The following is a 16,336-nucleotide window of genomic DNA, read 5'->3' as shown; positions in this document are numbered from 1 at the left end:
ATACCCAGCAGCACCTAGCCAAGTGGCTTACAGATCATAGGAATTAGTTATGTTAAATTGTAAATGCTTTTTTTTGAACAAATTGAGCTATATAATATCTATCCATAGAGGAAAACTCAAGTGATTTGAGATCACTTTATCTAATTTTAATATGATATTTACATTAATCAATCAGTGTTTGTTCATTTAAAACTGAAAAGAAAGCTAAGAGAACAACCTCCTTTCTCTTATGTGAAAACTGCATTGTTTGAGCTTGCTGTCTCTCAAATAAATAAACATTTTTTTTCTTTTTTAAAGGGAATTTACTGTCAGGGCAGTCACTGTTGTCCACCTAATGAACAACCAGAAGAGGCACTTGTATTCTTGAAGAAGCCAATTTGCTTTTTTTGATCAGAAATCCTGTTCCTAAAACTGAAATTAGCTGGCAAGGAAGTACTGAAATTTTATAAAACAGTATAAAATGATTGTACTTTAATAAGGAAAGTAATATGCAAATTTATGAAAATTTACTCTAATGAAGGTACTGTTTAATAAGTTATACTTGCATGAGTCTAAAGAACGTCTTTTGTTCCCAATTAAATACAGTAGCAGCAACATGCAGACTTAAATTTAGCATTTATTCACTGCTGTTTCCCTATCACCTAAAATAATGCCTGACATATAATTTACATTCAGTAATTATTTATTGATTGAATGAGTTCTTCTATCCCAGGATTCCCACATTTTGCTCCCTCCGTGTTCCTACCACTGCTGCAAAGGATATAGTCATAGACCCTACTGCTTATCCTGGAGTAATCTAGAGCCAAGAGGCCAGATAGCTTAATGGAAGGAGTTTCAGTATTTGATAGGTGTGGATTATTCAAATTCATATTCTGGCATACTAACCTCTTTGAGTTTTCCTTTCTCCATCTATAAAATAGGGCTGATACATACCTCTCAAGGCTTAAATGAACTAATGTGTAATTGAAGTGTCAGGAGCACAATGGACATTCAGTACATAGATGCAGCTATTAGCAACAACGATGATGGCGTTGAGGCACCTGGGTGGCTCAGTCGGTTAAGTGTCCGATTTCAGCTCATGTCATGATCTCACTGCTTGTGAGTTCAAGCCCCGCGTTGGCTCTGTGCTGGCAGCTTGGAGCCTGGAGCCTGCTTCGAATTCTGTGTCTCCCTCTCTCTCTCTGTCCCTCCCTTGCTTACGCTTTGCCTCTCTCTCTCTCTCTCTCTCTCTCTCTCTCAAATATAAAATAAAACATTAAAAAATTTTTTTAAATAGAAAAAAACGTAATGATGATGGTGTTGATGATCATGGAAAAGACATAGGTTCATCAGTGTCCACTGAATAAATCTATAAAATGGGACTATGATAATTATTTTACTGTTATGATTACTCTGGAAGTGTGGCTAATTAAGCCTAACTGCTATGATCTTTTCTCTGTATGAGATGTTCTAGGCCAACATACTTAATATCTAGCAGTCAGTGTGCAGTCAGACGTGGCTGTACATGAATTTTTGTATACAAGTCTGTGTGGACATATGTTTTCTCTCGGGTAAATATCTAGTAGGAGTCAAATGGTTGTATGCGAAGTGTATTTTCTAATTTTTTAAGTAACTGCCAAACTATTTTTCAAAGAGGTTGTGCCATTTTACACTCCCACCAACAGTGACTGGTGGAAATGCAGTTCATTCTTGAAAAGTGTCTTACGTTTCCAAAGCAAATAAAATGATTAAAATGTGATATGATGGTGGTTATAAGCTAACATGATATTAACTTACTTAGAGGGTTGGTTGTGAGGATTAAATGAACTAATGTAGAAAAAGCATTAGCAAAGAGTAAGTGCTCCGTATCCGTTAGTAGTATTGTTATTATGTTAATTTAATTTCTTTGGTCTTTGTTAGTTGTATATTGGTGACTTATCTTGACAGACTAAAAGGTAAACAGGCTGGACCATAAATATCAAAGTCACATGTCTTATAAAAAATATTCACATTCATGGAAACATCCTTAAACAAAATACATAATTTTTTTTTTCCTTTCCAGTAGAGGGGGCAGTGAGACTTCAGGGCTTGCTTGCCTAGCAGTGTAGTAAAACAGAAGCCAAGGCTTGCAATTATGGTTGCTGCAGGCTTTTTATGTCATTTTTGAACAGTTTGAGCTCTCAGAGAATGACCTTCCATTATATACTGTTTATGTATATCCCTCAGGACCTGAAATGTTTCACCAATTTGGAGTTGATTATAACATTTTTGTAAAAATAAAGATATATACGCATTGACTTGTGATTATTTGAAATGTTTTTATTGTACAGAGACAGCACCCTCCCTTTGGGATGTGGAATTTGCTAAGCAGTTAGCTGAGGTAAATGAACAGCCCCTTCAGAATGGTTTTGAAGAGATGATCCAGTGGACCAAAGAGGGGAAACTGTGGGAGTTTCCGATTAACAACGAAGCAGGTAAATCTTAATTTCAGCGTTTTGTACAATTCAGTGATGGAGATTAAATCTGGCAGGTGTTCAGTCATAGAGTCTGGATACTTACATGAATTTCAGAACGTTGTATAAATTTCATCGTGGTGTCTGAAAAGAAATTTCACAATGTTTTTGAAAGGAACGTTAGGGGGCACCTGGCTGGCTCAGTTAATGGAGCATGTAACTCTTGATCTCAGGGTTGTAAGTTCAAGACCCATGTTGGGTGTAGAGTTTACTTAAAAATAAAATCTTTAGAAAATAAAATAAAAGGAATGTAGAACTTCCCTTAATTCTAGATGTTTGATAAGGAAACTAAAGAAGTAAAGTTATATGGCAGAAATGCATCATGAATTGCTTTGTGACATGAAAGTGTTGACTGCAAATGATGACAGTTCTCTGGTTGCTCAGCCAGGATTATCTGGAAAATCTCATACATTTAATCCTGGGAATGACATCATATTTCAACTTTAGAGAACATTACAACTCTCACAAAGCCTTAACTGGTTATCTTTTACTCATAAAACCATTGCATTAATGAGGTACAAGGTTCTTGTACTTGAAAACCACTCAAAGCAAAAATGTTGGAAGGCTTCGAAATTTCTTGGAACTCTGGCAGCATACCTAGATGCTTTGGTGCTATTACCTACTTTCCTGGAGATTATTCTGGAGATGATACCTCTTCCTCACTCAAAAGGAAAACAGTATTACTTTGCTACTTACGTTTTGTGGTATTTTTTATATTATCATCAGCTAAACGTTTTAGATGTATTTTCAATTAGAAGAGGTTCATTTACTTTTATGGTACAATTAGGTAGGAGTTGCAAACACCTCAGGAAATCTTGGGAAAGTATAGTCCATATTTTAACCTTTGTAGTATTATACGGTCACCTTAATATTTTATTTTTTGATGACATTTGATTTGTTTGGATTAATAAATGGAACAGAAACTTAAATATCAGAAATATTTTGTCTTCTATCTTGATGAAGTGTTACTTTGTTTAGGAAAACTTTTTAGAGACTTAACAATTCTTTAGCAAATTCGTAATATTTTGTGTATTTGTGTGGTATATGCAGTAATAAAGGATGCTGTGTTTCATCTGTTACATAACATGTATATTTGCCAAAGTATTATGCTTTCCATACTCTGGTAGGTGTCAGGAAAAAAAAACCCCAAGGACTTTTCAGTTGTACAAACCAGAGTACAGATCTGAACTCTCCCATTGCTTAGCCATTTGCCTTTGAGGAAACTAACCTCTTGAGCCTTAGTTTCCTCATCTGTAAAAGTAAAGATACCTCACTGGAAGAGTATAAGAAATAAAACAAAGCTATTGGTTTGCTCAGCACAGTTCTTGGCATATAAGACATGTGAATAAAGGTTAATTCATTTCCCCTCCTGTATGAACAAAGGATTTTAGAAGGAGAAAAGAACTGGGGCCTGGGTGGCTCAGTTGGTTAAGAAACCACCTGCATGCAGCTCAGATCATGACCTCACGGTTCATGAGTTCGAGCTCCACGTCAGGCTCTGTGCTGATAGCTCAGAGCCTGGATCTGCTTCAGATTCTGTGTCTCCCTCTCTCTCTTCCCCTCCCCCACTTGTGCTCTTTTTCTCTCAAAAATAAACATTAAAAAAATTCAGAGAGGGGCGCCTGCATGGCTCAGTTAGTTGAGTGTCCAATTTCGGCTCAGGTCATAATCTCGCGGTTTGTGGGTTCAGACCCTGCGTCAGGCTCCATGCTGACAGCTTGGAGCCTGGAGCCTGCTTCAGATTCTGTGTCTGCCTCTCTCTGCCCCTCCCCTGCTTGCTCGCTCTCTCTCTCTCTCTCTCTCTCTCTCTCTCTCAAAAATAAATACACATTAAAATTTTTTTTTTAATTTTAGAGAAAAAAATTAACAGAATACAGTATGTAACATTAAGGGAAGATTTCATTATTTGATGAAATTTGGATGTTCCAAGTCCTCACAGTTAAAAACATGGTTTTAAAACCCAATATTGAGGTAGAATAAGTGTGACTTTATTTAGGAGAGACAGTGGTTAAGGGTTCCAGTTTTGAGTGCGTTGTATGCTTAACCTCTCTAAGCCTCACTTCTCCTGTCTATGAAATGATGGGAACAATAATAGGACTTATTTTATGGGATTCTTTTGAGAAACAAGTGAGGTTATTATACAAGTAAAGGATCATCAACCTCATCGTTCCCTGTTCCTACAATATTGTGAGAGGATTTTACTGTAAGGATTTTAAATCTTAAACTATTAGTGAGGATATGTATTTTCTAGGAACCACCAAGTAGGGTAATAGGAAAGTATGGGTTGGTATACATTGTCATCAGTAAAACACTTAAGATCATCAAAATCTCGAATGTCCATACTCCACAGGAACTTATCTTAAATTTGACCTGATTTGTAAGAGAGTTTATTTTTTACAAAAGGAAAAAAACATGTATTTTGGTTAGGTTGGGGAGATAAATGTGACAAGTTTCCATACACATGGTACATATTATTGATGCTTCAGGGTGGGAAAGGGAGGTATCTCATTTCCAGCTCCTTAAGCCAATTGTTATCTGAATGAAAAACAGGAAAGGAACTGTGGAAACTTTCTCACTTTGATCACTCCCCTCAATATACACTTAGGAACTTCAGAATACTTTAAGAGACTGGCATTAGAATTTGGAGCCTCAGCAGTTCAATAAGATTCTTCTAGATTTCTTATTTTTAAATTTTAAGATGAATAAAACGTCATGCTGTCTCTACTAATAGTTAGCTTTATGAAGATTTACTTTGATGCTTTTGGGGAAAGGGGTTTTATTTCTAGGGGCAGGCCATGCCGGTTTCTGAACGTAATACTGAAAATGACAAAATGACGTGTCCTGTGTTTATAACTTCGCTTCCCAGTGTTGTGTTTTTCATTTATGTAAAAAAATTGCAGTTTGTTGTTTTGCCGTGTAAAACATATAAATTATTTTCTGATTTGAAGTATATTTTTTCAGTTTTTTTGGGTTTTTTTTTTTGTTTGTTTGTTTTAAGAACTGGTTTGTCCCTTCTGTTTTGCTTTGCCAGCATAGAGATTTGCAGGAGCAGTTAGGTGGCATTATTACCACTTAGATTTTGTAGTAGTGATTTTATATTGGATTGATAATAAAAACATTTTTATTTTAGCTTTGACTTTGACTTTAAACTTAATCATATTTTTACCAGTACCCAGTTAACAGTCTTGCTCTTGAATGTTCTTTAGCCATACATATGCCACCAAATCGTGTTCCCAAATGTATCAGTTTTTGCTGCATAATGTGCCACCCCAAAACTTAATAAAACAACAATTAAGTTGGAACTGCTCATGAATTTTGGGGTTTTCCGGATGGTTTTGGCAGCTTAGCTGAGGGTGGGTCCTTCTAGAGTGGCTGGTCTCACATGTCTGGCTGTTGGTGCTGGCTGTTGTCAGGGAAGATGGAGATACCTGGGTTATATGTCACTCACCATCTCACAGACCAGCTTGGGTTTCTTCACATGGCCGCGGAAGAGTTCCTAACAGCAAGGAAGAGCAAGGATTGATGTGTAAGTGTTTTTCAAGCCTTTGTTTGCACTGTGTTTAGTAATACCCCATTGGCAAAGCAGGTCACTTGGCCAACCCTGAATTCACCGGTTTGAGAGACAGGCTGCACCTATTTATGGGAAGAATGGCAAAGTCACACTGTAAAGGGCATGAATAGAAACCTAGGGGTGATGTGTGGCCATTTGTTAATCTACCTCCTTGATTTTTTTTTATTTACTTTTGTTTTACTTTTTTAAAAATTTTTTTAGTTTATTTATTTTTGAGAGGGACAGAGTGCAGGCAGGAGAGGAACAGAGAGAGAGGGAGACACAGAATCTGAAGAAGGCTCCAGGCTCTGAGCTGTCAACACAGAGCCCGATGCGGGGCTCGAACTCATGAACTGTGAGATCATGGCCTGAGCCAAAGTCGGATGCTTAACTGACTGAACCACGCAGGCGCCCCTTTTATTTACATTTGTTTTAATAAAAATAACGTATGGATCTTTAAATGTCCAAATAAATTTTTTAAAAATGTCTCAGTAAATATAAACTAACTCCAAGTGTGATTAGAAAGCATTTTTTTATTTTTTTAATGTTTACTATTTTTGAGAGAGAGAGAGAGAGACAGACAGACAGAGTGCAAGCAGGGGAAGGGAGAGAGAGAGGGAGACACAGAATCCGAAGCAGGCTCCAGGCTCTGAGCTGTCAGCACAGCGCCTGAGGTGCGGCTCAAACTCATGGACCGCGAGATCATGACCTGAGCCCATGTCGACGCTTAACTTACTGAGCCACCCAGGTGCCCCAGAAAGCATTTTTCAAGCCTCCTATTTTGAGATCATTGTAGATTCACATGCCACTGAAGAAATAATAAGTATCCTGGACAGCCTCTACCCATTTTCTCCCAATAGTTACTTCCTGCATAACCAGACTACATATAACATTACAGCCAGGCCATTGGCATTGATAGTTCTTCAACCATGTTCAGATGTCACCAGTTTTACAAGTAGTCCTTTGTATGTACATATTTAGTTCTGTACAATTTTATCACACATGTAGAGTCATGTGACCAACACCCCAGTCAAGCTCCAACTCAAGGAGCTCTTGTATACATACACCTTTTATGACCACACCCGTTTGCCACCCACTGCCTCCCCTCCTTTGTCCTGGATCCCTGACAATCATTAAAACGCTTCTACATTTCCTATTATTTTCCCAGTTCAGGAAATATATACAGGGGCACCTGGGTGGCTCAGTCAGTTAAGCATCTAACTCTTGATTTCAGCTCAGGTCATGATCTCTCGGTTCCTGAGATTGAGCCCCACGTCATTAGCTTGGAGCCTACTTGGGGTTCTCTCTCTGCCCCTCCCCTGTGTGCTTGCAGAGCACTCTCTTTCTCTCTCTTCTCTCAAAATAAATAAATAGACTTAAAAATAGATACAAATAGAATCATATAATGTGTAACCTTTGGGGATTGGCTTTTTTTCAACTCCCACCTGATTAATTCTCTGGAGATGTATCCAAGCTGTTGCGTGTATCGGTACATTTGTGGGTTTGTTTTCATTGAATATGCCATATAGTTTAGCCATTCACCTGATAAAAGACACCTGGGTTGTTACCAGTTTTGGGGCTATTATGAATAAAGGTACTATAAATACTCGTGTACAGAGTTTTGTACGAATACAAATTTCCATTTCCCTAGGGTAAATACTTAGGTGCGAAATTGTTGGGTCATATATGGCAGTTGCATGTTCACTTTTTAAAGAAGTTTCTAAACTGATTTCTGGAGTAGCTGTGCCATTTTATATTCCAGCAATGTGTGAACAGTCTTTGCTTCTCATTCTCACCAGCAGTTGATGTCGTCACTGTTGTCTTTAGACTTATTTACCTTCTGATGAATGTGTATTAATAGCTCATTATGGTTTCAATCTGCATTTCGTTAATCGCTACAGAGGTTGACCGTGTTTTGTGTGTGTGTGTTTGCCATCCGTTTATTTTCTTCAATGAAATGTCTGTTTCTGTTTTTTGCCCATTTTCTAATTGGGGTGTCTGGTTTTCTTACTTTTAAGAGGTATTTTTATATATACATTCCAGATACTAGCCCTTTCTTGAATATTTGGTTTGCAAATATTTTTTCCCCTGTCTATAGTTGTCGTTTCATCCTCTTAACAGGGTCTTGGACAGAGGAAAATTTTTAATTTTGATGGGGTCCGGTTTTTCCTCTTACGGATGGTGCTTTTGGTGTCAGGTTCTTTGCCAGCCCTTGAACCAGAAGATTTTCCCCTATGTTTTCTTCTGTTCTTTTTTTACGATTTTATTTTTGAGGCACCTGGGTGGCTCAGTCTGTTAAGCATCCGACTTCAGCTCAGGTCATGATGTCACAGTTCGTGAGTTTGAGCCCCGCGTCCGGCTCTCTGCTGTCAACCCAGAGCTGCTTTGGATCCTCTGTCTACCTCTCTTTCTGCCCCTCCCTTGCTGGTTCTCTCTGTCTCTCTTTTAAAATAAATGGATAAACTTAGGCACACCTGGGTGGCTCAGTCAGTTAAGCGCCCAACTTTGGCTCAGGTCATGATCTCGTGGTTCATGAGTTCAAGCCCTGTGTGGAGCCTGCTTGGGATTCTGTATCTCCCTCTCTCTCTCTGCCCCTCCCCCGCTCATGTTCTGTGTCTCTCTCTCTCTCTGAAAAATAAACATTTAAAAAAAAAAAAATTTTATTTTTAAGTAATCTCTACACCCGACATAAGGCTCGAATGCACAGCCCCGAGATCAAGAGTCTCCTGCTCCACCGACTGAGCCAGACAGGCACCCATCCCCTATTTTTTTTCTATATGATGTATAGTTGTAGATTTAAATTCATGATCCCTTTGGGGTTCATCTGTATGAAGTGTGAGGTTTAGGTTGAGGTTCTTTCTGTGTGTTTGTCAATAGGTATCCAGTTGCTCAGGCACCGTTTGTTGAAACGGCTACCCTTTCTTCATTGAATTGTTTTTGTGCCTTTGTTTAAAAAACTGGGCCTAATTGTGTGGGTCTGTTCTTACTCAGGCACGGCTGCCATAACAAAATACCATGCATGGCTCGCTTAAACAACAGATTGATTTTTTCATAGTTCTGGAGGTTGGAAGTCCGAGATCAAGGTACCAGCAGGTTTTGTTTCTCCAGGCCCTCTCGGTTTGCGGATACTTTCCTCCTTGTATCTTCGCGTGATTTTTTTTCCTCTCTGTGCATTCTTGGTGTCTCTTCCTCTTCTTATGAGGACACCAGTCCTATTGGATCAGAGCTCCACTGTTACAACTTCATCTAACCTTAATTACCTCTTTAAAGGTCCTATCTCTAAATATAGTCATTGGGAATTAGGGCCTCAACCTATTGATTTGGGGGGGACACCGTTCAGTCCATAACAGGGTCTGTTTCTGGCCCTCACTTCTGTTCCATCAATCTGTGTGTCTGTCCCTCTGCCAATATGATGCTTTTGATTATTATAGCTATTTCAGTAAGTCTTAGCATTATTGTTTCTATTTTATTCTTCTCTGTCAAGATTGTGCCTTTCCTTACCAATTTTAGAATAGATTTATCTGTAGCAAAACCTCACTGAGGTTTTGATAGGAAGAGCATTAAACCTATAGATAAATTTGGAGAGAATTGACATCTTAATAGGTTGAGTCTTCCAATTTACATTTAATTAGAAATGTGATTGATTTTTTGTGTTGATTTTATATCCTGTAACCTTACTGAACTCACTAATTAGTTCTAGGAGGTTTTTTTTGTAGATTCTTCGGGATTTTCTATGTAGACAAACATGTCATCTACAAATGGGGATGGTTTTATTTCTTCCTTTGCCATCTCTATGCCTTTTCTTCCTCACTGCAGTGGCTAAAATTTTTAGTACTGTTTTGGGTAAGATTGGTAAGAGCTGACTTTGTTTTTGTGCTCATGAACTTAAGGGAAAAGCCGCAGTCTTTCACCATGAAGTATGATATTAGCTATAAATTTTTTATAGATGCTCTTTATCAAGTTGAAACTTTCTTATTCTAACTTGGTAAAAGTTTTTGTCAAAAATGGGTGTTGTGTCACATGACTTTTCTTCTTCAGCCTGTTGCTATGGATGACATTGTTTTTCAAATGTTAAACCAACCCTGCATAGCTGGCATAAATCCCACTTAATCCTGGCATATAAATCTTTTCATACATTGTTGGATTTGTTTGCTAATTTTGTTTAAAGTTTTTGCCTCTAAGTTCATGAGAGATAATGGCTCGTAGTTCTCTCTCTTTTTGTTTTGTTGTTGTGTCTTTGTCTGGTTTTGGTAACCAGGTAATACTGGCCTTATACAATGAGTTTGGAGGGGTCTAGTTTCTGGAAAAGATTGTGTAAAACTGATGTTAGTTTTTCTTTCGGTGTTTAATAAGATTCTCAAGTGAAGCTATCTGGGCTTAGGGATTTCTTTTTTGAGACCTTTTAAACTACAAATTTCTTGAATAGTTATAAGTATTCAGGTTCTATATTTTGGTTTGAACTTTGGTAGTTCAATCGATTTTTAAGTTGTCCATTTTTTTTCTTCCCCAAGTTGTTGAATTTTTAGTATATAATTGTTTGTGGTATTCTTTTATTATGCTGTGAACGATTTCAGGATTTGTAGTGATAATCCCCTTCCCATTTCTATTTCATTCCTCTCCTTTTTTCTTTATCAGACTTAATAGACACTTATCAATTTTACTGGTTTTCTTTAAAGGACTAAGTATTGGGGGGCACTTGGGTGGATTAAGACACCGACTTGGTTAAGCATCTGACTTTTGATTTCGTCTCGAGTCATGTTCTCATGGTTCCTGAAATCGAGCCCCACGTCTGGCTCTGCGCTGACAGTGAGGAGCCTGCTTGGGATTCTCTCTCTGCCTCTCTCTCTGCCCCTCCACCACTTGCACTCTCTCTGTCGCTCTCAAAAATAAAGATTTTTTTAAAAAGAACTAAGTATTTGTTTCACTGATTTTTCTCTATTTTCCTGTTTTCAGTTTTATCGATTTTAAATGTTCACTTCCTTCCTTTGCTTGCTTTTGGACTATTTTGCTCTTTGGGTGGGTTCTTGAGGTGGAATTTAGACTGTGGATTTGAGTGGGCCACTTGGCTCAAGTCATGGTCTCACGGTTTATGAGTTTGAGCCCTCTGTCGGGCTCTGTGCTGACAGCTCAGAGCCTGGAGCCTGCTTTGATTTCTGTGTCTCCCTCTTCCTCTGCCTCCCTCACTCACACTCTGTCTCTCCCAAAAAAATAAATAAACGTTAAAAAAAAAAAAGATGATTTGGGGGCACCTGGGTGGCTCAGTCGGTTGGGCATCCGACTTCAGCTCAGGTCATGATCTCGCGGTCCATGGGTTCGAGCCCCACTTCGGGCTCTGTGCTGGCAGCTCAGAGCCTGGAGCCTGTTTTGGATTCTGTGTCTCCCTCTCTCTCTGGCCTTCCCCCATTCGTGCTGTCTCTGTCTCAAAAATGAATAAACGTAAAAAAAAATTTAAAAAGATGATTGATTTGAGACTTTTCCTCTTATGTAAGTGCATTTAGTGCTGTGTGTTTCCTTTTTTAGGACTGCTTTAGCTGTGTCCCACAAATTGTGATATGTTGTGTTTTCATTTTCATTCAGAGTTTTTTTTTTTTAATTATCTTTGAGATTTCTTCTATGACCTATGAATTCTTTTTAAGTATATTTAAGTTTTAACTGTTTCCTATGGTCTTCCTCTTACTGATCTCTGGTTTGATTCCATTATGATCAGAGAATCTACTATGTATTACTCCAGTTATTTTCATTTGTGACCTAGGATGTGGTCTAGCTAGGTGAATGTTCCATGAATGCTTGAAAAGAATTTGTCCTCTGAAATAGTTTGGTGGAGTATTGTGTAGATGTCAGTTTGATACCGTTTGTTGATGTTGTTCACTTCTTCTCTGTCGTGGCTAATTTTCTATTGTGCAGTTCTCAGAATTGCTGACGGTGGACTTTTGAAATGCCCAACTATCACTGGGTTTTTCTATTTCTCTTTCATTTCTATCATTTTTTTCTTTCACATATTTAGAAACTCTGTTGCTTGGTGCATACATAATTCAGAGCACTGTATCTTCTTGGTGCATTGACCCATTTGTTATGTAATGTTTTTATTTCTCCCCAGTAATTTTCTTTGCTCTGAAGTCTATTTTACGTGATAATCATATAACCACTCATGCTTTCTTTTTTTTTTTTAAACATTAATGTTAACAGGATATATTTTTCTTCATCCTTTTACTTTCAACCTACTTATGTTGTATTTGAAGTGAGCTTCTTATAGAAAGCATACAGTTGCATGTATGTTTTTATATCCACTCTGCCGATCTCTGTCTTTTGATTGGTGTATTTACACCATTACATTTGAAGTGATTATTGATTGGGGTGCTTGGCTGGCTTAGTTGGTAGAGTGTGTGACTCTTGATCTGGGGGTTGTGAGTTCAAGCCCCACTTATTATAAATCTTAAAAATAAAATCTTTTATTTTATTTTATTATTTTTTTTTAATTTTTTTTAACATTTATTTATTTTTGGGACAGAGAGAGACAGAGCATGAACGGGGGAGGGGCAGAGAGAGAGGGAGACACAGAATCAGAGACAGGCTCCAGGCTCTGAGCCATCAGCCCAGAGCCTGACGCGGGGCTCGAACTCACGGACCGTGAGATCGTGACCTGGCTGAAGTCGGACGCTTAACCGACTGCGCCACCCAGGCGCCCCAAAAATAAAATCTTTTAAAAACAAGTAATTATTGATTTGTTAGGACTTAGGTGTCTCATTTTATTAGTTGTCTTCTGTTCATTTTCTCCATTTCTCATTCCTCTTTTTTTTTTAGCTTCCTGTGGGCTGCTTGAACATGTTTTAGGATTCTATCTTGTTTTGTTTATGTAAAGTTTTTTTAGTTTAATTATATGGTTTTCTTAGTAGTTGCTTCAGGTATTAAAATACTCACTAGCAGTAACTGTTGCTACCCTTTAAACACGTATTATACGCTAAGCCTTATAAAAGAGTTTTATAAGCTTTGTGTCTATGTAATCTTTACGGAAACCCCTTGAGGAAGGTTCTATTTTAATCCTCATTTTATACCTGAAAACTGATGCTCGGAGAACTTTACTTAATTTGCACAATCACACGGTTGTTAAATTGGTGGGAAAACCCAGGTCTTACTACAGAGTTCATGCCTTTAACTGTAAACCCGTTAATCTTAATTTTATGAGAGAGGTTTTACGTGAAAATCGTAATGTATTTTTATCTCATTTCCTAGGTTTTGATGATGATGGTTCAGAATTTCATGAACATGTATTTCTGGATAAATATCTGGAAGATTTTCCAAAACAAGGACCAATTCGCCACTTCATGGAGCTGGTGACCTGTGGCCTTTCCAAAAATCCATATCTGAGTGTTAAACAGAAGGTTGAACATATACAGTGGTTTAGAAATTATTTTAATGAAAAACAAGACATTCTAAAAGAAAGTGGCATACAGTTCAATTGAAGACCATGGAAATTTTTGTTTCAAGCTGGAGGTAGATACTATAACTAAATTAAATAATTTTACTAGAAGTTTTCCTATATTATGTTAATTATTACATCTGATTTGAATGGTATAAATGTTAACTTGCTTAAAAGTATATAATAGTAACTGAAGAATATTCTTGCATGAAGAAAAGTCAACATTCACAGAATCAACTAGTAATTCTTAACAAGAAGAATATCTTAGAATTAGTAATAAGTTTAAGGCTGCTTTCTCCAACATTTTTCTTTTCAGTGACCATACTTCTTTGAAATATAATTATTAGCCACGTATCTGATGATATCAGGATGCTGTAACAGTTGAGATGATTTATAGACAGGTTTATATGCCGTGAATATGTATATCTACATACACATATGTTTTATATATTTGAATATGTATACATGTATATTTTTATATATTTCACCATAAATTAATGACCCTTGTGTAAGTCTGGGTCACCAGCGGGAAGCAACCTTATAAAAATAAACAGCTTATTCTAACCCCCTCTAGCCCTTTAGGTCTTCAAGCCAAAGTTAGAACTGTTTATTTTTCTATTATGGTGCTTATCAGCGTGACTCAATTTCATACAACTGAAAGGACTGAAGATTCTACAAGACTCAAAACAAGAATTTAGTTTACAGCAACCCCAGCCTAGTAGTGTTTCAGGCCCCCAGCAAATGAAAATCCTGTGAAGGAACCCATCATAAACTCAGGATTCAAATTATAAAACATATAAGGAAACAAAGCAGCGTGATTGCACACAAGCAGAAACAGATAACAAAAGCAGACTTTGTAAAGCCTTTAAATATTCATACTATGAACTATATATAAGATAAAGTATAGAGCAAGAGACGAAAGTGATTGGGTTTTGGAAAAAAAATTTAGTGAAGAGGTGTAACAACAGATTAGATACTGGAAAATAGATCTCAAGAAATCCATATGTAGTGGAGAGAAGAAAAGAGAAAAGAAGTATGAAAGCAAGGTAAAGATTGGTATAAGAAGGCAACATTTGTTAGGCACCTGGCTGGCTCAGTCAGTAGAGCATGCGACTCTTGATCTCAGTTCAAGGCCCATGTTGGGCATGGAGCCTACTTTTTAAAAAATTTAAAAAAAAGTAATATTTGTGCAATCAGATTTCCAGAAGGAGAAAAAAAAGAAATGGGTCAGAATTCGTCTTTGGATAGTTCATGGATGCAAAATTTTTACAATTTATGAGAGACGTCAGTTCACAGTGGAGTGTGGAGAGAACCTGAGATTTGCTTCTAGCAAATAGACTATGGTAAAGGTGACTCCCTTCGTTGGGTTATGTTCTGTGGCAGAAGCGAAAGAATGAGTCACTCTTGTGATTATAGTACATTACGTAAGACTCCTTGTTAGCCAACTGGGTGAGAATTCTCCTGGCTTTGAAGAAGCTGCCATATCGTGAAAAGGCCTATGCATGGGCCACATGGCGGGGAACTGCAGGGCCACCAGGAGCTGGGAGCAACCTCCCGCTGACAGCCTGCCACGAAATGGGGATCTCCGTTCTACAGCCTCCAATAGCAATTCTACCAACAACCGTGGAAGAGGACCCTAAGCTCTGCAGAGGCACACAGCCTAGCTGACGCCTGGCTTGCAACCTTGTGAAACTTTGAAGAGAGACCCAGCTGAGTGACCCACAGAAACTGGGAGATAATGTGCGTGTTGTTGTAAGCCACTAAGTTTGACGTTATTTGTCATACACCAGTGGAAAATTGATACAGAAGAGGAGAAACGAAATTGTCGGTATGATTCTGTGGAAAAAAAGAATCTATAAATTACAAGAACTAATAGAACTTAGCAAGTTTGCAGCTGCATTTCTACATGCCAGCAACAGATAAAATGTGATTTAGAAGATACTGTTTATAGTAGCATCAAAAGTGTAAATGAATAAAATCTTAGATATGTAGGATCTTTGTGAAGCAATCTTCTTAAAACTTTAATGAAACACGGGCCCGTGGGTGGCTCAGTCAGTTAAGCGTCAGACTTCAGCTCAAGTCATCATCCTTGCGATTCAGGAGTTTGAGCCCCGCATCAGGCTCTGCACTGCTTGGGATTCTGTCTCCTTCTCTCTGTGTCCCTTCCCCACTTGTGCATGCGCTCTCTCTCTCAAAATAAATAAACTTGGGGCGCCTGGGTGGCTCAGTCGGTTAAGTGTCCGACTTTGGCTCAGGTCATGATCTCACGGTCCGTGAGTTCAAGCCCCACGTCGGGCTCTGTGCTGACCGCTCAGAGCCTGGAGCCTGTTTCAGATTCTGTGTCTCCCTCTCTCTCTGATCCTCCCCTGTTCATGCTCTGTCTCTCTCTGTCTCAAAAATAAATAAAAGTTAAAAAAAATAAAAAAAAATAAAATAAACTTAAAAAAAAAAGACTTTAATCAAACATAGTACGTAATAAATAGGAAAAAAGGAGCACCTGACTGGCTCAGTCTGTTGAGCATGCGACCCCTGATCTCAGGGTTGTGAGTTCGACCCCCACGATGGGAAGCAATCAGTCTCCAAGGAAAAGATTCATAAATTTGTTTAAAAAAATTTTTAACTTTGTTTATTTATTTTGAGAGAGAGTGAGAGCAGGGGAGGGGCAGAGAGGGAGAATATCAAGCAGGCTCCACACTGTCAGCACAGAGCCTGACACAGGGCTCAAATCCGTGAAACTATGAGATCATGACTTGAGTTGAAGTCAGATGCTCAACCAACTGAGCCACCCAGGCGCCCCCCAACTGTTAACATTTAGAACTTTTAGGGGTGCCTGGGTGGCTCAGTCAGTTGGGCGTCTGACTTCGGCTCAGGTCATCA

At 38.2% G+C, this 16,336-nt stretch overlaps 1 protein-coding gene across 5 annotated transcripts in view; it reads left to right on the top strand.

Moving 5' to 3' along the window:
• Window positions 1–16,336, top strand: part of MRPS31 (mitochondrial ribosomal protein S31) — a 63,318-nt gene that overhangs the window by 18,114 nt on the left and 28,868 nt on the right. Inside the window, exons 6-8 of one of the 5 annotated variants that reach the window (XM_019825795.3) lie at window positions 2,310–2,453; window positions 13,273–13,533; window positions 14,034–15,450. In XM_019825795.3, the coding sequence (XP_019681354.1) occupies window positions 2,310–2,453; window positions 13,273–13,502 (374 nt within the window). In that variant the 3' untranslated portion in view covers window positions 13,503–13,533; window positions 14,034–15,450. Of the gene's footprint in view, window positions 1–2,309; window positions 2,454–5,905; window positions 6,019–13,272; window positions 13,534–14,033; window positions 15,451–16,336 lie in introns of those variants that run through there. The other 4 variants (XM_006927255.4, XM_019825809.3, XM_019825799.3 and 1 more) reach the window with 4 other exon arrangements.

This window comes from Felis catus, chromosome A1 (assembly GCF_018350175.1).
Source record: "Felis catus isolate Fca126 chromosome A1, F.catus_Fca126_mat1.0, whole genome shotgun sequence".
Lineage (NCBI taxonomy): Eukaryota > Metazoa > Chordata > Mammalia > Carnivora > Felidae > Felis > Felis catus.
The sequence above is the reverse complement of the archived record's forward strand: the minus strand, read 5'-3'. Positions and strand labels throughout refer to the sequence as shown.